Below are 23,076 nucleotides of genomic sequence, written 5' to 3'. Positions count from 1 at the left end.
CACAGGGCGTTCATCCTTTGCTGGGCCGCTTAAAAAAAAATGGGGGGCATAAATTAAGAGTATACCCACTTCTCTAGGCACCACTACACCACTGAATAAAACACACCTGAAGCAGCTAATCAAGGTCTTCAGGAGTGCTTGAAGATTACAAGGAGGCATTTTCGAGCAGGGCTGGAACTAAACTCTGCAGGGATGCAGCACACCCCTGGCTTAAAGGAACAGTAAGTGATTCCGTTATGTACGATAAAATCACCACCCTCGTTCTGGAATGCGCAGACCTCTTTGAAGCGATATGCATACATATTACTTTTTCTTTTCAGTCGCAAATAGTGCCTCCGCATTCAGATGCCAGCAACAGCATTTTGTTCTCTGTAGTTTATCAGTCTTAATTGAAAGTCATCGCATACATCTCAAGCATCTGCATAAATGTAAACATTTGCCAATTTTTTTAAAATATCACCAACATTACCGACCACATATTCTCAGATACAAAAGCAGTCTGCACTGTAAAAAAAATCCCGTAAAATTTACGGTAAAAAACTGGCAGCTGCTTGACAGAAATCTACCGTAAAAAATAGTCGAAAATGTTCTTCTGTTTTACGGTATACTTAAAAGTGAATTGTAAAATTACGGTAAAATCTTAAAAACACATTCAGAACAGGTATGAAAAGCAAATACTATTTTTAGTTAAATACCACAAGTTTACATAGTAAATACATACTTTGGACATCATATTCTTCTTAAAACAGCAGTAAAAGAATGTACTCCCTGTTGGCTTCAACTTGCAGAACAAACATTTTGAATAATTGCAATCTTTACCAAAAAAGCCCACATTAAATAACCTGAACAAGACAGCACACCCCTCTATTAACAGAATGGATTAATCATGAACCAAAAGCTTGGAAAGCATTACCATAACGCTTTTTACAATCTCAGATGCACAAAACAAAAATTGTAGGAAAATTTAATTAGAAATATATAAATTGAAAGGACATGAAAAGCATAACCATACAAAAATAAAAAAGAAGGTTTTTTTTTTTTTATGGTACACACAGTGTTTTGTTGGCTGCAAATCATTACTGGTATAGTACCATAAGTACAAAACATATAAGCCAAAAATTGCTTTCTAAGAGGACAGGACAGGAGTTTTCGACCTTCAAAGTTCAAGCATCTTTCAGTGTAAATCCAGATAACACATTTGTAAAACATTCTCAGTGCCAACGTAATCTTAAGACATCTGTCAAAAAGTATTTGTCCAACCTTAATCTGCTCTCCATTCATGATCAGCAATGTCTGCTATGTGTGTAAGGACTCGGGGGTTAACTGGGAGCTGTTTTTCCGGGTTTATGCTGAAGAAGCACCTTAAAAAGATAATTGAATGACTGAATTTGTTGCTCATATACACTGATTAAAGCGTTAGTTTACAAAAAGAAAAATGAAAATTATGTCATCATTTAATCACCCTCAAGTTGTTCCAAACCTGTATGAGTTTCTTCTGTTGAACATGTTGGTAACCAAAGAGTTTCTGGTGCCCATTGACTTCCATAGTATGGGAAAAAATTACTATGGAAGTCAATAGGGACTAGAAACTGTCTGGTAACCCATATTTTTCAAAATATCTTTTGTGTTCAGCAGAAGAAACAGGTCTGGAACCTCTTGAGGGTGAGTTAATACCCAGCAACCATTTGGACATTTAATGACCATTGAAAAGACATCCCTCTGACACATCCCATCATAGTTGAAAAATAGTTCCAAAATGAAAGTTATGAAACGTATCTGAATGTATTTTTAGGAAATGTTCAGTGTAACAAATTTTTACAGATTTATGTCGTCCTACTGCGACTATTTTTGGCCAGGGACACGATGTTGCTGTCGGACCAATGTTTGCTGGGTAATAACAGAACTGTCATTTTTGGGTGAACTATACTGTAAAGCAGTTCAATGGAAAGGAGGAGGCGAGAACCGGCTTGGCAATATAAACAATATTTTAATGATCAACTTAAACAAAAGACAAACACACACACACACACACACGACGGACGTGTCCGTAAAAGATCTCTCTCTCGTCGCACCACCGTCCGCAATCGGCTTTTATCCCTCTCGGAGGCTTAAAGCCTGATAAGGGACCGGGTGTGTATAATCACGACCCGGCCCCGCCCTCCACTCTGTCACATACACCTTTAACCACAACAAAACTTTAGTGTACTAGAGAGTACCACTGTAAAGGAAGTCATTTATTAGTCAACTTTTATGGATTGTAACATTCTATAAAATATATAATTTGTGATCTGCTGAAGTCGTAAGATCGTATTCGGGACACAAATGAAGAATTTAATGAAATCTGAGAGCTTACTCTCCCTCCATTGACAGCTACACAACGACCACTTTCAAGCCCCAGAAAGGTAGTTAAGACATAATTAAAGCAACATGAGTGCTTTACAGTGCAACTGTATTTTTCTTACAAAAACAAAGATTAAATACTGTTAAAAATGTAATTCCCATTGTTAGTTCATGTTAGTTTGTACATTACCTAATGTTAACAAATGAGACCTTAATGTAAAGCGTTACCACAAATTTCATGTAAAAAAATGGTTTAATGCCTACCTTTGCATGAACTCCAGAGTAGAACCCAGTTCCAAATGGTAATGAATGTTAAAGCAGTAGTAACTGCCAAACATCATGCATAATGCAGAGATTAGGGTTGCAACAGTATGAGATTTTCACGGTATATAACCGTCTCAGAAAATATCACGGTATACAGCATTAAACAATTAGTATTATCAGTGAAAACAGAAGGGTTATTTATTTATTTTTGAGCAAACACTTTATTATAATTGAAACTTGAAACCATTTATTTTATTGAAGTATGTGTAAAAAATGTCTCCCTTTTGTTTATAAACATGATAAAAAATAGCATGTAACTATAACATGTTATATAACTAAAGCATGTTAGTTTACATGTTAGCATAGCATGTTAAATTAACTACTAAATGAAAAATAACATCAGCTGTGTGAGCTTTTGAAGTAATGTCCTATGATTATTAATAATGAACATATACTGTAGATGCGCGACAGCACAGCCAGACTGCTCCTGTCTGTACCTTTAACTCAGTGGTTCTCGACTGGTTTTGCTTCAGGATGCAGATTTTACATTTGAAATCAAGTGTCGACCTGCCATAGATTAAACATTACCTGTATTTAATGTATCCTGGGTTGCATTTCCTTTTATGTTGCATAGTTTTGTTCATGGTTTTCCAGTACAAGGACATGCCTCAAGTGACATTATTTTTGTTGTTGATGTCAACAACAAAATATACAGGAAGTTGTCTCTCCCCCTTTTAAATATTGAAGAGCATATTTACTTATATGAACCCATTATTATCCTGTTTGTTAACTAATATTATATATTTATACACATATTACACAGAAGGAAAGGCTCCTCGTTACCATGGTTAGGTCAGTGTGCTAGTCTTAACTAATAGTAGTAATAATAATAATAAATGAATGCATTTCTGAAAAATAAATTCTAGCTGAAACACATCTTGAAACTTTAACTACAACTGCCACTGGTGATATAAAACGAGGTCTAATAGATTCTACTTTTAGATTATTTCATATGAAACTATAACATTTTGTCAAAATATAACAGTTACTTTAACTCATATAAAATCCTGAAACAAATTTGTAAAGGTGATGGTGTGTAATTATTAATATTTTAAAATATTTTGGTAAAGGGGCACATCGGGCTTAAAGTAGTGCATGGGGGCCACATTGTATTACTTCTGCGATACAATGTTCTGCATTGATTTGGTTTCTGTATCTTTTAAGCCCAGAAATAGTTGTGTACTCAATTTTCTGAAGTGTTTCTGTGACTAATGGGACTATTCTGCAATTGTTTTAAGTATTGTATTGCTCTACAAAGATAGATACTTTTATATCAGGCATTAAAAAACTGAATAAAGGCTGAGCTTATAAATGTATTTTACCATCTCTACTTCCCTGTTAATTTATCAATTTAACACTTTCTACATCAGGGGTCTGTTTTAATAAAAAAAAAGAATGAAATTGATAGAACTTTTAATGTTTGTCGTAAAGCGGGCAAGTTTACTTTTTTCTCTAAAACATAAAACAAAGGGTCATGATGCGGGTCTCGATGGTTGTTCAACACTCAACAGAATAACACAGGCTGCATGACTATGATAAATGATTACAGCAAGAGTTAGATTAACATACAGGTGTGAAGGGACTTAAAAATTTCTAAATTGAACAAATAATAAATACATATACTTATTTATCTCTGGCTTGCTTTTGCTCGCATGTCAACGATAACCCCTCTGTGTGTCAATGATGCCGAAATCTACTTTTATATTTAATTTAATCACTGAGAAGGTTTACCTGCAAAGTAGCACCAAACATCACAAGCAGCCTCAAGAATGGACACAGAGTAGCCGTATAACACTTTTCCTTGAGCAGAATATTGCACAACAGATCACTAAGGTTGTTCAAAGATTGCACAAAATAAGTATAACATTAGACAGAATATTTCCAATTTGCGCAAGTATAAATCTCAAACTGGGGGTGTTGCGTCTCTTATCTGGCAACCCTGAGCATGTTAAACGCTTGTGGAGATGCGTTTGGTATCAATGCAAGTTAACTGAAATATCCAATTCAAAACCATGTGGAGGGCCTGATCCAGCCTGCGTAGGCCGTAAATTGCCCATGTTTGCTTAAGCTGTTTGAGAGATAATCATTAAATCTGCCTCGGCAGTCCTAAATAGGCTATCACTTGGGCGGCCGCCAAAATATCTTCAATGGGAGAACCATGACATTGTTCTTTCCCTGCTGTCCATGACCCAGTCCAACTAGACCAGTTGAGAAACACTGCTTTAACTCACACACACACTCATGTCAGATCCCCTCACCTCTCTGACATTTTCTCTGCTGCATGTGTGTGCGTGTGTGTCACAAGTTGACGAGTCTGACAGGCAAACAAGGAGATGCGCATGCGTATGTGAGATTCTCCGTCCGGTTGCATTTTTTTCTCAATACCATAGATAAGCAAATGTACATGGTATGATAACTGTCAATTGTCAAACCGTGTCAGTTGCATTGCATTGGCTGTAATTTTTACATTAAAGGTGCAGAAATTCTGATATGATTTAACTTTAATTTTTATATCTCACTAAAACCTGCTGTTTTAACAGGGATGTGTAGACTTTTTATATCCACTGTAGATGAATATGACATACATGTAAATATAGACCTATAACAGCACTGGGTTTGGAATGACTCATTTCTAAAAGCATAAATGTACAGTCATGACAATCCAAAATGAAAAAAACAGGAAATCTATAATTTTCTGCCACCATACATTATTTATTTTGATATTGACTTGTAGCCTTTTAGCTTATTTAACAGGGTGAAATATGTTATCAGTCTTCTTTATTCACTGCTCATATTATTAAGGGAATACATGGTAAACAAAAATTATAATATAACAACTGATTAGTGCAAAGTGGAGTCAATTGTTAAAAATGTCAAAATATATAATTGCTGCAAAAACAACATGGAAAATGATATCTTAAACAGTCTCTAAAACAGAGGCCATTTCCTTGAACTGTCTGTAGAAGTTCTGAGGGACAAAATACAAGACAGAGAATTATTAATGGCAGTAAATCACACTTCAGATGGTACAAAATTTTATTTGTGAATTCCATACAAACCTGGAACTGCTGAACTGTCATCTCAAAGGACTTTTGCAATATCTCTCCTGATGTGTCTGCAATTTTCATCAGAACAGAGATGAATGGGGAGTTGAGGGATCGGCAGGTGTCAGAGCTCACTGCCATTGCAAGCTTCCACTGCATATCTACAAGCTAAGAGTGAATGAGATGTAATCAGATGTTGGAACTGACACAACAGGGAGCTAACACTTCTGTTAATTGGCCATATGGACATGGTTATCAGATAATAATCTCAAACTGGCGACACATTGTTGTGGAAAATTGTGAAGAATCTCTCTAAGATGCAAGGAAAACTCTCAGAGTCTTGGGTTCCAGATGCCAAAGTTGTAGTTTATTGAAAACACCAACGAGCTTGAGTCCGGTCAGCTGTCCGTTCCATTTGCTCACATATAACATCAATTGATTCATAAAAGAAAATACACTATATATTTAATGAAATATACCATAACATCTGTCAATCGCTACTTAAAAATGTGTCTCAGTGAGTTACACATTTGCACTCATTGCAATATGACACACCTGTCCAATACTAGCCATGGTCAGAAGCTCATGATGTGCATGTAGAAGAGCACCATGTTCAGTCCAGAGCTGATGCACCAACTGTAGGGCTATTTTGGACCATTTACAGCTGCCCTCATTCAATTTACTGACCAAGACATCGGCACTGAGATTGCTCTTTGCAGCTAACCTGTTAAAATAATAATTTACAAAGTTTATCTCAAACCTGAATTCAACCACAAATCTAACAATATTGTTGATAATTTAACAAGATGCACACAAGTAAAGGGTATGAAACTGCCCCAGTTTGAAGTGTGAATGACATTTTGTCAGCAGATTGATAATACTGTACCTAAAATGGTATGACATCAGTCTTATAATATCTTGAACAGCTTGCTGATCAAGGGTTATCCCAGCTCTTTGAAATTTCTGTGTTTAGAAAATAAAGTAGAACATTACAAAGACTTCAAAAGCAGGACATTCATGCTCAATTTACAAATAATTATACAGAGAAGTCATTTTTGTGAGCTTACATCACAGGTTTCAATAAAATCTACTGCTCTGCTCTGTTCCTGAAGATGAGCAAAAATCTCCTGAAGCTGGAAAATTAAAATATTTATATCAGATCTGCATTATATTATATACACATGATAAGATCATCTTCCCACTGTACATGCCTTTGTAAATAAAAATCTTACTGTTTCTGCAAACAAATCTGGGGGGAGTTTTCCAATGTTCTCTACCACACCATCCACACCTGCAATAAAAACATGCAACGTGTCAGTAAGTGGCTGATAGTGGTGACATTTTATCCAGCGTAAAAAAAACAAATAAATAAAGCTGCACCAAACATTATACATTTGAATATATACACCGATCAGCCACAACATTAAAAACCACCTGCCCCCTCATTCCGCCAAAACAGCACCAACTCACATCATGATATTCTTCTCACCACAGTTGTACAGTGTGGATATCCGAGTTACTGTAGACTTTGTCAGTTCAAACCAATCTGGCCATTCTCTGTTGACCTCTCTCATGAAAAAGGTGAGTATTTCTGGAATTGATGATCTTCTGGGATTTTCACATACAAGAGTCTAGAATTGACCTAGAATGGTGCCAAAAATAAAATAAAAAACATCCAGTGGGCGGTTCTGGGGACGAAAACGCCTTGTTGATGAGAGAGGTCAACAGAGAATGGCCAGACTGGGTCGAACTGACAAAGTCTACAGAAACTCAGATAGCCGCTATGTACAATTGTGGTGAGAAGAATATCATCTCAGAATGGCGCACGAGGGGGGCCTACACAATATTAGGTAGGTCGTTTTAATGTTGTGGCTGATCGGTGTGTGTGTGTGTGTGTGTGTGTGTGTGTGTGTGTATATATATATATATATATATATATATATATATATATATATATATATGTATGTATTGTGTGTATATATATATATATACACACAAAATATATATATATTTGACTGTCTTACTTGAATGTTTCTTTCAATTTGCCTAGAAAATAAAGAAATACATTAATCATAGCAAATGAACTCACCAGATGGCAGCTCCATTGACAACATCTTGGACAGATATGGAACTACTATAGCTTAAGATGAATACATTCGTATGCTTGAGAACCAAGTCTTGGAGGTGTTGTTTTAAGCACAAATAGATTATATTGGCCCTATTCTGTTTACAATTTACCCTTTAGCCAACTCTGAAACGGAACTGTTTCTGGCCGGAAGTGATCCATTCTATTGCGACTTTCTTTCAAAATAATACTGATTTTCTTTCAAAATAATACTGCCAGTCGCATTAAGAATTCATATTACTGATTAGTGTTATGAAATCAATTTATGAAATAATAATTCAGCAAATGTGCATATGTGTGTGATCTTATTATTTTTGTCAAATAATTGTATTGATTTATTTAATATTGCATTATAAATTTTGAATGGTACAGGTTTCATGAAAGTTATATTCTGAAACTTTTTTAAATTTACCTCACCCACCGGTAATAATGTATATTATTTACTATTAGAAATAGTTCAAGATGATTGACCCAAACACACCCTTGAAATTTGCTTCATTCTACACAAAGAATGGGGACAGAAAGGTACAAAGCAAGGTTAATTCCAAAAGTAGGGGTGGCTCAGTGGCCAGGATTTTGTTAAAGGAATCAAATTAATGCAAAAAGTAAGTAAAAATATGTTTATAAATGATAACAAACATATCAAACACACACACAATCATATTAATTTAATTTAAGTGGTACTCTTTGGTCCTTTATTTTGAAAATCCCATCTACGATCTCTGGTCACTATCCCCGGATGTTTGTGTTCATCTGGAAGTTTTGGGTCATCGCGGGATTGTGAAGAAGAATGGCGGTTCAAACGGAGAGAGGGATTCCGCTCAGTGCGGTATGTATTTTTTACACGCTTCTTATTACTACCCGACATGTGTAATTTACGAATGAAAGCAGGTACAAAGATTCAAAGCAGTAATAGATAATTGAAAAGTGATATTATGATTGTCCGCTCTGCAAGCGACAGGGTAATGTGTAATATATGAATGGGTAATATTCTTTTTAGAAAGCCACGTGCTTGCTCTTAACAAAGAATACAGTGAATAGTTTCGCAAGTCCGGGAATAAAGCGGTCATGTATGTGGTTATATGGCAGACATTGGACTTGATTTGTGAAACTGTGACGAAAGTGCTGCTCACAATCGGATGTATTGATATGTTTACCAGTTATGTTAAAGCTACGAGGTACGAGATTTAAAAAAAAAAAATGTAAAAATCACTTAATGTTCAAGTAAACATTTCTGATTGTAATATTTATTTTAATCCCTAGCTATCCGTTTTATAATGTGAACTCTTGTTGATAAACATGATTAAAAAGTTTACATTTATAATAACTCTAAATAAGATGTAGTGTCTTTCTAAACACTAGGTTAAATATTTTAAGTTAGCCAAAATGGTGTGGTGAATATCAGTTAAGATGGCATTCCAGGGACCAGTTTATGGCAGGGCCCCTCTCTATCTGCCGATGTGGAAGGAGCAAGGAGAGGACTTCTCATTGGACTATAGGATGGATGCAGCAGCAGTGGAGGGCCACAGAAATCTATTCATACCTATGTTTTCAGGACTTAAATTAATATAAACTGCAACACATCCATTCCATCTTCATGCAAAGCACAGTTTATGTTAATGATTTTTGACTGTTAACACAACAGTTCACGGGACAGACCTATTAACAGATAAACGTATGCTTGGACGATGTCTTAACCATTTCTTATTGTGTTTGGTCTCTATCTGTTCCATACAATGCCTTTAATAATTTGAAAGAGGTTTGGTAAAGAAATAATATATGGGTAAAACGTTAAAGACACAATTTTAACACCCAATGTTATGCTATGCAAATGATTTCCACACTAGGGTGGGCAACACCATGGCTGCTTCAGACACCAGTGGCCAATCCCACTCCAGGATCAGAAAGGAGACCGATTTCAATCTCCTCCTCATTAGAAAGGTATAAATATGTCCCCCGGATAGACACACCCGTGTTCTGCGTTTCCAACATGACGGGAAAGGAGACACCAACAGACACACCACGTCCTGAGTTTCTGACCTGACGAGGAAAGAGAATACAAGATAGTTGAAGTTAGGCTTCTGCAAGCAAAACCTTTTATATTGCTTTCGGCTGCATTCTAGCTGAAAAAGGGCCCCAGCTTTGAGGGAACTTATCTAACCCTTACGGCTCCTCCAGCAGCGCAGCCCAGTCCACAAAGGACCTCTGCATCGGCAGACATTGCCTGTCCCACATGGCTCCTCAGTGATGCAGCCAGCCTGCAAAGGACCCTGTGAAGATTTAACTGACCCATCTGCCCAGTCAACTCTTTAAGGACCCTCTTGGCACAACCAAAGTTCAGCATACTCCAGCTCAGCATGGCAATGTCTACTGGATCGCAACTCTGTGGCCTGCACGCTACCCACAACACCAGTGGAAGACGTCTCTACTGCTGGACTGATCACCCAACTGTGTGGAACGTACATATAAACTTACCAAACCTCTTTCTAGAGACCTTGGCATTAGTTTATACCTGCAGCATATGTTTTTCTAACTTGCTTAGATAACAGCTACTCGGGATCAGCTTGTTACAAATAATATGTATATTATTTGTTTAATGATAAATAAGAATTATTTATCACCATTTTGCCAGAGCCATTTGGTGGTTTCCCATAAGGAGCATTCCCATACAATTCCCTCCTATTCCTACATTCAGTTCAACAGTATTACATTTATTTAGTGTTCAAATCATTTATTTGTTTTCTTGTTTAATTCAGTTATTTCCTTTTGGCTATTAGTTTATTATCTTTAGCAGTGCATATTCATTTTTAGCATTATTAATTGTTCTGTATTTACTCTTGCATATCTATTGTTAATACATTTCCTTAATTTTATTACAACTGTTTCTTCATTGTGTTGATGATCAAAGACTCTACTAGTTATCCAGACTCTCACAGATTCTTCAGATAAATCAGCTGACCAACTTCCTCTGGTTTACATTAATTCTAAATTATCAAACAGCTCTTTTTGGAGTGTTCATAAATTGTTAAGATAGTATTCTTAACTGGTGCCCCATATTGAAAAGGGGGAGGGGTCATCTGACACTCATACACTGATAACCACACCTTAAGTGACGTGATCAAAAATCACTACGTCATCGGTGAATTGAATAGAAACCACTACAATGGGAGAGATGGCACTTGGTGGCACAAGCAACAAAATCAATTGTCATTCAAACCTGCAAACTGATATAGTGGTCAAATGTATCAAGTCAAATACTGGTTTTGTCTGCAAAGGGTAACTTTGTTACCAGATCCTCAGTCTGAGAATACAGCATGTATTCATAAAACTATGTTTTAGGATATTACTCAAAATAAAAGAGTTTAAAGGCTTGTTAAACTGCTGTTGTAACCCGTTGCCCTGTATTTTCTTATTTTTTTAGCTTAATCCAAAGTTCCTTCACACCAACTCTACTAGCCACACCTGGCCCTTCAGCGCCATAGCAGAGCTGATAGGTGAGTGGCTGGTTCTACTTTTCCTCATCATGGAATATTTATTCTGCAGTGAACATTTGAAATTTCCCTTTAGCTGCTAGATTACTATGGGTATGCATCCTAGTTTCACACCTGAAACTTTTTCCTGCCTATATTTCTTTGTCTGCTATTTGGAGAATTATGAATTAATTCAAAAACTATGATAATTCAATGCCTTTTAGAAAGTAAGTAGGTCCTTCTTTGGTTTTTTAACAGTAACAGCTGCAGATACCTCCTTTAAAGTATTGATTCTTTGTTCAGTGTTTGTCTTACCTGTCTTTAGGGACAGACTGTCTGCTCTGTCACTGTGCAAGTGATGAAATCTCATCTGTTTTCTTGATCAGACAGTGTAGTCAATATCTGGTGTATCTTCTCAGTGTATTGTTGCAATAGGCCTAGAATGAATGTAAGCGTCACCATGAAGCCCTCGCATGTGACATCTTATCCTGGTTCATTGCGTTGCATTGTCTGAAAAACGTGCAAGTTCTAAGACTAGTGTGATGGCCCCTTAAAGGTATATTCCTGGTTCAATACAAGTTAAGCCCAATCAATGGCATTTGTGGCATAATGTTGAATAACACAAAGTTATTTCAACACATTCCACCTTTTCTTTAAAAAAGCAAAAATCTAGGTTACAATGAGGCACTTACAATGAATGGGGCCAATTTTTGTAGGGTTTAAAGGCAGAAATGTGAAGCTTATAATTTTATAAAAGTACTTACATTAATTCTTCTTTTAAAACTCGTGTATTATTTGAGCTGTAGAGTTGTTTATATTGTCGATTTAGGGTTTGTTGACTACATCGTCACGGCAATGAAGTTGTAAAATAGAGCTGTTCTGCCTTGACGTCAATTTGTAGGTGAACACCAAAGAATAATTCGCCATGGGTTCCCTCGTGGTTTTCCTATAGGATTTTATAATGGGGTTTTTGAACTTGTGTGTAAAATAAGGTCTGTGGTAAACATTACTTAATAAGTGGACATTTTGTTTTACAATATAAATTACACAATCATACCTCAAACGTAAATTTTAAAGCCACTGTTGGTTCTTTTAAAAATATGTAATTCAATACGGTTTCAAAATTCACGTTTGAGTTATGACTGTGTGTAATTTATGTTGTAGAACAAAATGTCCAGATATCGTGAAGAAATTTTTACCACAGACTTTATTTTACACAAAAGTTCAAAAACCCCATTATAAAAACCCATAGGAAAATCCAGAGGGTACCCATGGCTAACTCTCTTCCGGGTTTTTAGGCTACAAGCTGAACAGCTCTATTGACTATAACTTTAAACATAAACAGTTAGTAAGTGTTTTTGATCACACTAAAATCATGTATACATACATATTTTGTTTGTCTTATGGCTATACTTGTAAACTTTTAAAACGGTGGGTATTCTAACGTTCATGGATTGGCCCCATTTATGTCCATTGTAAGTGCCTCACTAGAACCCAGATTTTTGCTTGGAGGGAAAAAATTCAAAATAACTTTTTGTCATAATCAACAGTATGCCACTAATGCTTTCAAATTGAGCTTATCTTTTATTGAACCCAGAATATTCCTTTTAAGAGTCAATTCACTATACAAATACATACATTTTCACACACACCCAAAAAACATTCTCTCAAAGGAGGCAAGGGAGATAGTACCTCCTCAAAAAATGCAGATAAATAATTGACAATACAAAAATATATTTCCCGTGGCCAAAGACGGCTAGCCTTGAAATTCGTTTACTATATTTAGGATATATATTTGGGAACAACAGGGTGAAGCAAGGCAAAGAAAGATTATTATGTTTCCATAGTCCAAATTACATTTGAGGTTGCAGCACCATAAGTACAGTATAGATATTTTATTTTAGTGATATTTGAAGGCTACCTCGGTAGATATCCACTCAGAAAACTGGCTTAATATATTTTCTACTTGCTCTTAGACAATGCATATGACCCAGATGTGAGTGCCAAACAGTTCTGGATTGACAAGACAGTTATCAGAGATCAAGACTGTCTTACTTTCATGGATAATGGAGCAGGGTTGGATTATGACAAGATGTACAAAATGCTCAGGTGGGTCACAGTGCAAACAAATCTGTCAGTACTATTCAAATACAGTATTAATGAACAGAAAATTTGCACTCCAAAGTTCAGACTTCTATTAATTAGCCAAAGAGGCACTTTTATTGAGTGTGTTTGCATGCACAATCTTACACAGATTAAGAGTAACAACAAGTAATTGTTGTAAATGCCTTAACAGTTCCTTTATCAAGGAAATGTCAGTAATTATTATGATCCCCCAAATGTAAAATTTTATTGATGGATGAGATAAAGATGATGTATGATGGAGTCGGAACTTAGGATGTCATTGACCGGATATGTGTGGCAGGTGTTTTTAGTGATAAAGTTTGACCATTTACAAATGTTTTAACTGAGAATGTTTGACCGGTGATTGACCTTTGGTTTGTTGTAACCGATGTTTTGAGCGATAGTTGGTTGTGTGTTGGAAGTTTGTGAAGTGGTTATAAATGTATGTGTTTTCCTGAATGTGTATAAGTCAACACATTCAGAAAATATTCTGAACATTGGCGATGACCATGGCTGTTTCTCTGGTGTGGGCTCACATTGAGATGTCAGAGAAGGTGACTATTGCCTCGAAGCAATAGAATGGATCGAGTCTGCCAAATTTTACATCAAACATTGTGAAGCATGAGTTTTCCATATCTGGTAACTATTTTGCCGGATTCAAGCTTAATATAAAACAACACGTATTGTCAAGATCTACACTAGGGGAGTCTTTCGACAGTACACCTTTGATTTTTGAGGATAGAGATTGGGGTTATGTCTATACTTAAATATGGAAGAGTGTGACAGCCACCCAAGACATACCACTGTCCATTATCTTATGGAATGATGTAACCACAAATATACGATTCATAGTAGTCAAAGATTTTACAAACAAGAAGCTGGACAATCATGTTTTCGTAAGCACTTCGGTGGTTAATACAGAAGATTCTGATGATAACAAATTTTTCTCAGGAGACAGTGACACAGATTACTGTGATACAGGCTCTGAAGTCACAGATGATAAAAACTATGACCAAGTTGTGGACATGTCGGTCTCAGTGTATGAACCTGTGTTGGTCAAGATGCTTGAGCATTTCAAAACGAATAAACAACGTATTTGTTTTTAACAAGAGGGTCTACTCTTTAACTTACGAGCCATGAGTAAGCAGTTTTCAGAAACCACCTTTGGCCTTCTGTATAAATTGATGCTACATAAGCAATTTAACACTTACAATGATTATTTAACAAACTATCACGTTTAAAAATGTTATTTACAAAGTTTTTAAAGTACATACATTTCATACGTGTAGGTTACTAAACAACAATCTGTATCACAAAGTGTCAAGAAGCTAGGGCTGCAACAACTAATTGATTATTATCGATAATAAAAATCATCCACAACAAATTTTACGTACAGTGCAGTACGCACAGACAAGCCCCGTCAGTGATGCCACTTCACAGCCAAGTGAAAAATGTGTTTCATTATGAAACTCATTTGAAAAACAGTGGAGAAATGTTGAAGCAGGAAAAAACAGGGCCCAAGTTGTCCAGCGCAGGAGAGCACTTAATATACACTTCAAAGAACATCATAAAAAGCATAGATTTTAATGTGGAGTGTTTGCTGAATATAATGTATAATAATGCTAAGGGTCCTGATATTTGAAAGTCCTACTGATAATGCCACATGTAATGTCAGATTTCACTAGTAAATTTATACTATAGCAAACATTATTTTACTGGATAAGAATACACCATTTTTAGAAAAGAATAGTTTAGAAACACGTAATCAGTGAAAATACCATTTTTAAATTATAATATTAAAATACTTAAATGTATGTAATCAGTGACATGTACAAGGATATGTATCTAACATAATTATTTATTTTTCAGCAGGGCAGAATTATTATTTCTTTTTTCGTGTCACTATTGCCCTCTGCTGGGCTGATTTTTTTTTGTTCCAATCCTTGCCCTATGTGTCAATTTACTCTTTAATGATGAACACTTTTTGTTAAGTTTTACAGGTAAAGGAAATGTTTCGCAAATGTCCTAAAAGTAATAATAAATCCAAATAATTACTTTTCATGATTCAGGCTTTGTTCAAAGTTTTGTGAGAGTATAGAATTGTGAATTCAGTCTTGTAAATCAAACCTAATATTTATGCCCTTTATCATAAAAGTTTTTTTGAAAAATTATATTTGAATAAAATACAGGGGAAAAAATAATTTTTATCCAATTAATCAATGAATCATATACATAATCGTTAGTTGCAGCCCTACAAGAAGCACAAAATACATTTATACAAATGTTTAATTCAATTGAAATAATTGTAATTGTTCATGTAAAATTAATGTTAAAAATGCACTTACAAGGATAATGTAACAAAATAACATGTTTTAAAACTTGTGAAGTTGTTAAAGCATATTCACTTTCGTTATAATTTAAGTATGGGGGATCATTCTTTGAACACTATCTTTCCCTTGTACAGTGGCACAAGACAAGGCTGCCCACTTGCGCCTCTGCTTTTTGCACTGGTTGTGGAACCCCTGGCGATTGGCATTCGTACTGATTAGGTCATACAGGGCATCAGAAGAGCTGGAACTCTTCACATAATTTCATGATGATATGTTGCTCTATATCTCTGACCCTGTTGTCTCATTACCCCAAATTCAGAAAATTATAAACTCCTTTAGCCTCTTTTCCAGTTATAAACTGAATATAAGAGTATATGCATATACATATGTTTTGGTTATCCCATCCATAGCTTATTTTTGGCTGACAATCTTTAATTGCTTCTCATTAGTTTCAAAGAAGCAGATTTTACCTTGCCATCTGGTTGCACTTTTCAGACTTCCCCCAAATGTTTTTGGTTTATCTGGTCACTTTACAAACTTATTTGCTGTCTTTACATTACTACCATGGAGACGCATGCTCCTGCTATGGAAACAGAATGCACCTCCGTCATTCGATGACTGGATGAGATGTTATGAATTTCATTCATTTGGAAAATATTAGGTATTCTATAAAGGGTAATGCAGGTAAATTTTTTGAGGGACCCTTTTCTTACCTTTTTTTCAGAATATATTATTTCAAATTTTTAGTTGCCTCCATTTCTTCCTAAACATTTATGTGATATTTATCATGACTGTGGTTAGTCATTTTCATTCTGTGTAGGAATGTGTGTACATATGTGCATGCCTATGTATGTGTATACATGTAGTTCTATGGTTCTGTATGTTGATATGTATACAGTACACTGATCAAATAGTCTTTAAACCTAATTTGCGAGCTTGATTTTAGTTTAATAGGTTTTATTTTAACTGAACATAAAACTTGTTTGAACTGTTGCTTCATTCAGGAGCGGGTTTGTTTATTAGCAATAATTCATAATTATAAATAATAATTATTAAAATCAATAGCACATTGATTAGAATTAACATTAACTTATTGATCCTTCAAATTAACTATCATCAAAGATAATTATCAAAATCAATAGAATATTAATAAGGATTAATATTGCGGGTGCACCACCCTGGAATCAGGAACTAATAACCAGACAGTATAGGAGCCTCACTATAGGAATGTTCTCTTAGGAAAATCAACATCTGTAGAACATCGACATTCAAAAGGTAAACAATGAAGCCTTGAATCCAAACACTGACATCCCCTGCCAGCCCTTGACATAGGTGCATGCAGAACAATACCAAAACACTTATTTTTAAGGTATAACAAATTTTATTAATGCAGTAATATCAATTAATAAATAATATAATGCAGTCAATAGGGGCCTGGGAAGCTCAGCGAGTATTGACGCTGTCTACCACCCCTGGAGTCGTGAGTTCGAATCCAGGGTGTGCTGAGTGACTCCAGCCAGGACTCCTAGCAACCAAATTGGCCTTATTTGCCACCATTATCTCACAGAGCCTTTTGATATCTGGTTATCATAATTATGCCTTTTGATACAAGCTGCTGATCTGCTATCAAAATCAATGCAAAAGATCACAGAATGGTTAAATCATAATTGTCTTCAACTGAATGTATCCAAAACTGTATGTATGTTTTTAAGTAAATCTAAAAGCCGCTGTGTAGAACCTGATATAGTCGTAGCAGGGGAGAGACTACAAGTCGTCTCAGAGTTTAAATATCTTGGAGTTTATATAGATAACAATCTTACTTTTAAATTGCATATTAAGAAGGTTTGTAATCACATTAAGTACAACCTGGCAAATTTTAGATATGTCCGTAGCTGCATGTCAAAAATGGCCGCTATGATGTTCATGCATTCCATGATTTTATCTCATATCACCTATTGTTTGACTACCTGGTCACAAGCTAGCAACACTTCTCTTAAACCATTACTATCCCTATATAAGAAAACTCTTAAAGTACTCGATAGGAAATCCATATATTATCATCATTGTCATGTTTTAAAAAAATATAATTTATTGAATTTCGAAAACTTGATTATATATGCAGATCTCTGTCTTGTGTACAAAATTCAGCATGGACTGGCTCCTCCTGTATTGCGCCAGTTTGTGAGCACAGCACCAAATGCTCTCAGATCTACAAGGAGTGCAGCAAGAGGTGACTGCATTGTCCCGTTTAGGAAGAGTGCGCTTGGTCAAACAGCTTTTTCAGTAAGGGCTACTCGTGAATGGAATCACATTCCCATTCAAATTAGGAATTTTAAATTGTACGTTTCTTTTAAACTTAAAGAAATGGTTAATAGATAGTCAGGACTGTTTACACTTGACATGAAATCTTACTGCTGCACTGTCTTCCTTGTCCTGCCTTTTTGTTTGTTTGTTTGTTTGCTTGTTTGTGCCTCTTGTGCTATGCCAATGTGGTTGGCTGGCTCATTGTGTTCTTTTGTGTTTAGATAGGTGAAACCTTTGTTGTTAATTATTGTCCCAGTTCTATTATTATTTTTTTTTTTTTAGATGTGACATATCAAGATCTGTCCAGGGACAGCAGATGTAAAATAGCCTATTGGCTAATTCTGGCACACTGTACATTTAATTATGTATCATTAGTGTGCATTGTCCCTGTTAAATAAACCTGAAAAAAAAAAAAAAAAAAAGTTTACATGCGCGTGTTCCTTGAGACTGCACACCTCCGTATCAGCGCGTCATACATGCGTATAGACTCTTTTCTGTCATCTGTGTGTCCACGGGCAAATTATTGTAATATTAATTTGATGATGATGATGATAATAATAATAGTCTAATAATAATTTAATACATTAATGGGAAAACAAGCCAAATATCATCTTGACATTGTCAAAGGCATCAGCTTTTGGTGATCTCTCTGACCATCGTCGATCCCCGAGATTATTGTATGTTTGCTCAATCCGAATGTGCATTTCTCTCTATAAATTAACAAAATGTTCAGATAGTCTTTTGCTGGTTTTTCTGACACATTCAGAATCATTACCACTTTTTCCGTTGTTGCTGCGGCTTGCTTCGTGTGTGCACTTGTAAAATTAAATGCTCATTATTTCGGTTTAGTATTTCTCTGTAATGTTGAAGTGTTAGCAATGTTACTTATAACATTCTTTCTCAGACCTGTAACTAAAAAATGTTTCTGTTGCCCCCCCAAAATATATATAAGTAATTAACTTAATATCATAAACGTGCAACTAGTCGACTAATGTTAAATTAATGACTACTAGTTGACTAGGAAAATCTTTGGTAGGGGCAAACCTAGCAGAGAGAGACTGGTTAATGGCATCTGCCCGTTTAACTTGTGTCTCCGCTGGTCATTAACTTAGGGACAAAGCTGAGCTTTATCGCCAAGTTATCTGCTTGCCAAATGTGTGTATGCAGGTTATGTTTGTGAGGGCGCGTGTGTGTGTGTGTGTGTGTGTGTGCGGTTAGTACGAGAGAGAGAGAATGGTAATGGCGCCGATTGTAGTTAAGAAGGCAACTGTTAGTTTATCAATTAGAGACGCGGTGAACGGCTCATTATTCGTCCGCCACGGTCATTGGTTCTTTAATAGAGAAACTCAGTGTGCCAGTCTCACCCACAATGGTGGAAATACACAGCAGTCCACGTCGATGGACGACAACACAGCAAATCTCATTCGTGGTAACAGTATGTTACTGTAGGGCTGGGTGATATGGCCAAAATTGATATCACGATAATCTTTTTCATATTGTTTGATATCGATATTTATCACGATATACATTTACACATTGCACTTTCTTTCTTTTTTTTCAAAGAAAAAATAAATTCTAAAAAGTTAAAATAGTCTCAACAAAACTGCACAGGGGGTCCAGAGAGGGCCAAAGCAGTGGGGTCTGCGGGATCTTTTACCAATTTTACCGTCTTTTACAGTTTATCAATTGAAAATCTATGTTTAAAGATCATCTGTTTGTTCTGAAGCTTAGTATGTCCAGTATTTATTGGAATATGAAATATTTTGTATATTTCTTTAGATTCAGATACCCAAGTATGGGCCATAAAAGCCCTTGTGACTGTGGAATGATGCTGAATGTGGGTTCAGGGGTGTCCCGAAAGAAAATTTAGAAAACTTTTTTTTTTTAAATATAAAAAAACATTTGTATATTTTCATTAAAGAGAGAGACTAGTCTACCAACTATTAATTGTAGTATTTCCTTATCCATTCCAGACATCTAATTAATTTTCACAAAATTAGAACAAATCGATTTGTTTATTATTAAAGGCTTTTAACATGCTGATTAATAAAGATACATTTAGAAGGGAAAAACATTATGGTCTAAAAGGTGCTTTGAAACCACATTAACTCACGCTTCATGTCTACACACATGCAGGAAAAAGAGGCAAAGCGTGCGGAGCGGGACAGGGTAGAAATTATGCATGTTTGGTGCTAGAGAACCATATTCAAGATTATAGTATAGACTGATCAGAGCTGTTGTCCACATCACTGTTGTTCTGTCGCGCTCTATACTAGAGACGATGAGAGAGCTCAACCGTTGTCTTGAAGTCTTGCGGTGCGGTTGGAATCACTCCGGTGTCCGACATAACCTTATTGTTAGCAAGGAAGCTAGCATTAGCAAGTTCATCCAGTCTGACCCTACGTTACCACTGGCACGTTGAGCGAAGCTGAGAGCGTTTTTAATTCATTCCAATGAAGTCAGAGCGTCATCCTCGCAAGGTGGATTGTAGGATTAGCAGCGGTGCAGAGCAAGCTCTCTCCTAGTGCTGTGAGCGCCTTTGAGCGGATTTCGTCCGCCCCAGTGGAAACGCAGCCTGAGAAAGCCGAACCGCTTGTGTTTTTGCGACACGCAGTCAATATAGAAAATTCATCAAAAGCTTATAGTGGATTTTCTTTATCGTGATATATATCGATATAATTTTATCGCGCAGCCCTATGTTGCAGTAATACCTTGAGTATTATTAGCAGCAATGAGCAGATTCTGCGGTCTGTAAGCTGTACAAGCAATAGACTTGATACTCAAGAATAACACACTATAATAATCTATAATAAATATTTTTATTCTCCCGATGACATCATGGTTGAGGGGCGCGTTCTGTTGTGTGCCTCATCAAATAGGAGTTAAGAGTTCGATCCTTCAGAATTTCACACATAGGTGTAAAGTGAGCAAGGCTTTGAAAGGTTTCGAACTCCCTTTGTTTGATTTTGGTGTAGTTGTTGTTATTAGGCTTTATGAATATACATTGGCCTGCCATTGTCTCATATCTGACTACATGAGGCCCAACAGAACTAAAACTCGATACTTTGCCAAAAAATTACTTTACAAAAGAACTGCATAAAGACTTATATTAACTTTGCATTTTTTGATGCATACATATTTTTTTGTTTAGTAGCTTACTTGTATGAAATGTATGTACTTTGTAAATAAAATGTTTAAACATGATCATTTTTAAATAATCATTGTAAGTGTTAAATTGCTTAGCATTAATTTATACAGAAGACCATAGGTTGTTTCCCTCTTGTTGAAAACAAATATGTTGTTTATACGTCTTTAGTATTTTAAGTGAGTTATACATCTCACTCACAACAGGTAAATACTAGCATCACACTTAAACAAATACATTTCTTTTTCTTTACATTTAACTTATTTTAAACCATTTGGTCTATTATGGCAAAAATGTAATAGCACCAGTAAGAAATAAAGTTTGTTTTGAAATGCTCATGCAACTGTCTGAGCAGGCTCAGACAGTGTGACAGACATGCCCAAAACTTGGTCATAGTTTTTATCATCTGTGACTTCAGAGTCTGTATCACCGTAATCAGTGTCAGTCTCCTGAGAAAAATGTGTTATCATCAGAATCTTTATCAGTCACAAATATCTGCCACACACATCCGTTCAACCACATCCTACATCCTTGCCCTCTCATAAATCATCCTTATCTCATCCGTCAATACAGTTGTATAATTGCTAATGTCATCAATGATTTAAGCAAAACACCATTGGACCACCTGGATTATTGCCCAGTACCCTGATTTCGGTCTGCATGTAAAAACCCTACTGCTATTCTGGCAAATAATTCAGTGTTCACATGTTTATGTTCTGACATCAAAACTGGAGAAACACCTGGCTATTTTTAAACAGCATGTAAAATGTTTTTCATAATTAGCTGAAACCGTTTCAATATTTTGTTGTACATGTAAATGGTGCCAACAATCTCAGAATGCCACATAAATGGACCTGGCTGATAAACTCTTGTTGCTGTATGTCCCTCTCCTTAGTTTTGGCTTCAGTGATAAGGAGACTAAAAATGGTCATGTGCCTGTGGGCCTCTATGGCAATGGATTTAAGTCAGGCTCCATGCGTTTGGGAAAGGATGCCATTGTGTTCTCCAAGAAGGGAGAGTCCATGTGTGTGGGCCTGCTGTCCCAGACGTACCTTCAAGAGATTCAAGCGGAGAACGTCATTGTGCCCATTGTCTCATTCAAACGTATTGGACAGTTATATATCCTTACCTACCAAAAGAGCGGAGAAAAGAAGGCTAAGAATGATGGATTAAAAATTAAAGAATAGAATATTTGCCATGAAAAGAAGTAATACAAGAGATTAAAACACACAGGAGTTATATTCTAATCTAAAACTATAACTGCTTTATTATCTGCTTCCATTTGATTAATTTAATGACATTTGAATGCAAACACTTATGGTCTTATCAGTTTCATCCTTTGTTTTGCTAGTTGATTTCAGCCATTTGATGTCTGACCTTGACATTCCCTCTCACTCCGTCCTGAGTCACAGCACGCAGCAAGTCTCCAAGACATCCTGCGCTACTCTCTGTTCCAGACAGAGGCAGAGCTACTTCTAGAGCTCAATGCTATCAACGCTCACTATTCCTCAGGCTCCACAGGAACACGAATCATCATCTGGAACCTCAGAAAGTGAGAATTCTGCCCAGGGAGAAAGCAAAGTAGAGAATGGGGAATGCTAGAATGTAACTATGAAACAAATACGCAACATTCAAACAGCAGCAGAATATGGGTGTTATAAATTTGTGACAAACACATTCTATTACCAGAACAAATCCCTTTAATTTTCAAGACTCACCCATATTTTGTGAGTGAGGCCAGTAAACCTGTGCTGTGTGAACAGAACTGCACTGGAGAATTTGTTATTTGTCACATCATATAAATGTTTCCTGCACTGCTTTTACTGAATATCCAGTGCCACAGCAAAATAATGATTTCCCAATTGTGAGC

General features: G+C 36.0%; 2 protein-coding genes across 3 annotated transcripts in view; one reads left to right on the top strand and one right to left on the bottom strand.

The window, feature by feature from the left end:
• Positions 1-5,364: 5,364 nt before the first annotated feature.
• commd6 (COMM domain containing 6) lies at positions 5,365-7,991 on the bottom strand. Its single transcript, XM_052142813.1, has 7 exons — positions 7,798-7,991; positions 6,941-6,999; positions 6,776-6,841; positions 6,595-6,671; positions 6,264-6,432; positions 5,724-5,876; positions 5,365-5,632 (listed from the first exon to the last, which is right to left on the bottom strand). Exons 1-7 carry the CDS (start codon positions 7,820-7,822, stop codon positions 5,582-5,584), a joined length of 600 nt encoding a protein of 199 aa, XP_051998773.1. The 5' UTR covers positions 7,823-7,991; the 3' UTR covers positions 5,365-5,581.
• Positions 7,494-23,076, top strand: part of morc3a (MORC family CW-type zinc finger 3a) — a 44,464-nt gene continuing 28,881 nt past the window's right edge. The window contains exons 1-6 of one of the 2 annotated variants that reach the window (XM_052142811.1): positions 7,494-7,558; positions 8,594-8,662; positions 11,255-11,327; positions 13,280-13,412; positions 22,102-22,325; positions 22,602-22,758. In XM_052142811.1, coding sequence (XP_051998771.1) covers positions 8,624-8,662; positions 11,255-11,327; positions 13,280-13,412; positions 22,102-22,325; positions 22,602-22,758 — 626 coding nt within the window. In that variant the 5' untranslated portion in view covers positions 7,494-7,558; positions 8,594-8,623. The remainder of the gene's footprint in view (positions 7,559-8,593; positions 8,663-11,254; positions 11,328-13,279; positions 13,413-22,101; positions 22,326-22,601; positions 22,759-23,076) is intronic. The other variant, XM_052142812.1, reaches the window with a different exon arrangement.

Source organism: Xyrauchen texanus, chromosome 14 (genome assembly GCF_025860055.1).
Source record: "Xyrauchen texanus isolate HMW12.3.18 chromosome 14, RBS_HiC_50CHRs, whole genome shotgun sequence".
In the NCBI taxonomy this organism is placed as follows: Eukaryota; Metazoa; Chordata; class Actinopteri; order Cypriniformes; family Catostomidae; genus Xyrauchen; species Xyrauchen texanus.
Note: the sequence above shows the minus strand (reverse complement) of the source record. Positions and strands in the feature narration are given on the sequence as shown.

Bases quoted from the DNA above. Each gene is read 5' to 3' on its own strand.
- commd6 (XM_052142813.1), bottom strand. From the start codon at position 7,822: ATGTTGTCAATGGAGCTGCCATCTG. The intron at 6,842-6,940 runs GTAAGATTTTTA...TTAATTTTCCAG, and splicing joins CAGATTTGTTTGCAGAAACA to CTTCAGGAGATTTTTGCTCA. The intron at 5,633-5,723 runs GTTTGTATGGAA...TTTGTCCCTCAG, and splicing joins TGACAGTTCAGCAGTTCCAG to AACTTCTACAGACAGTTCAA.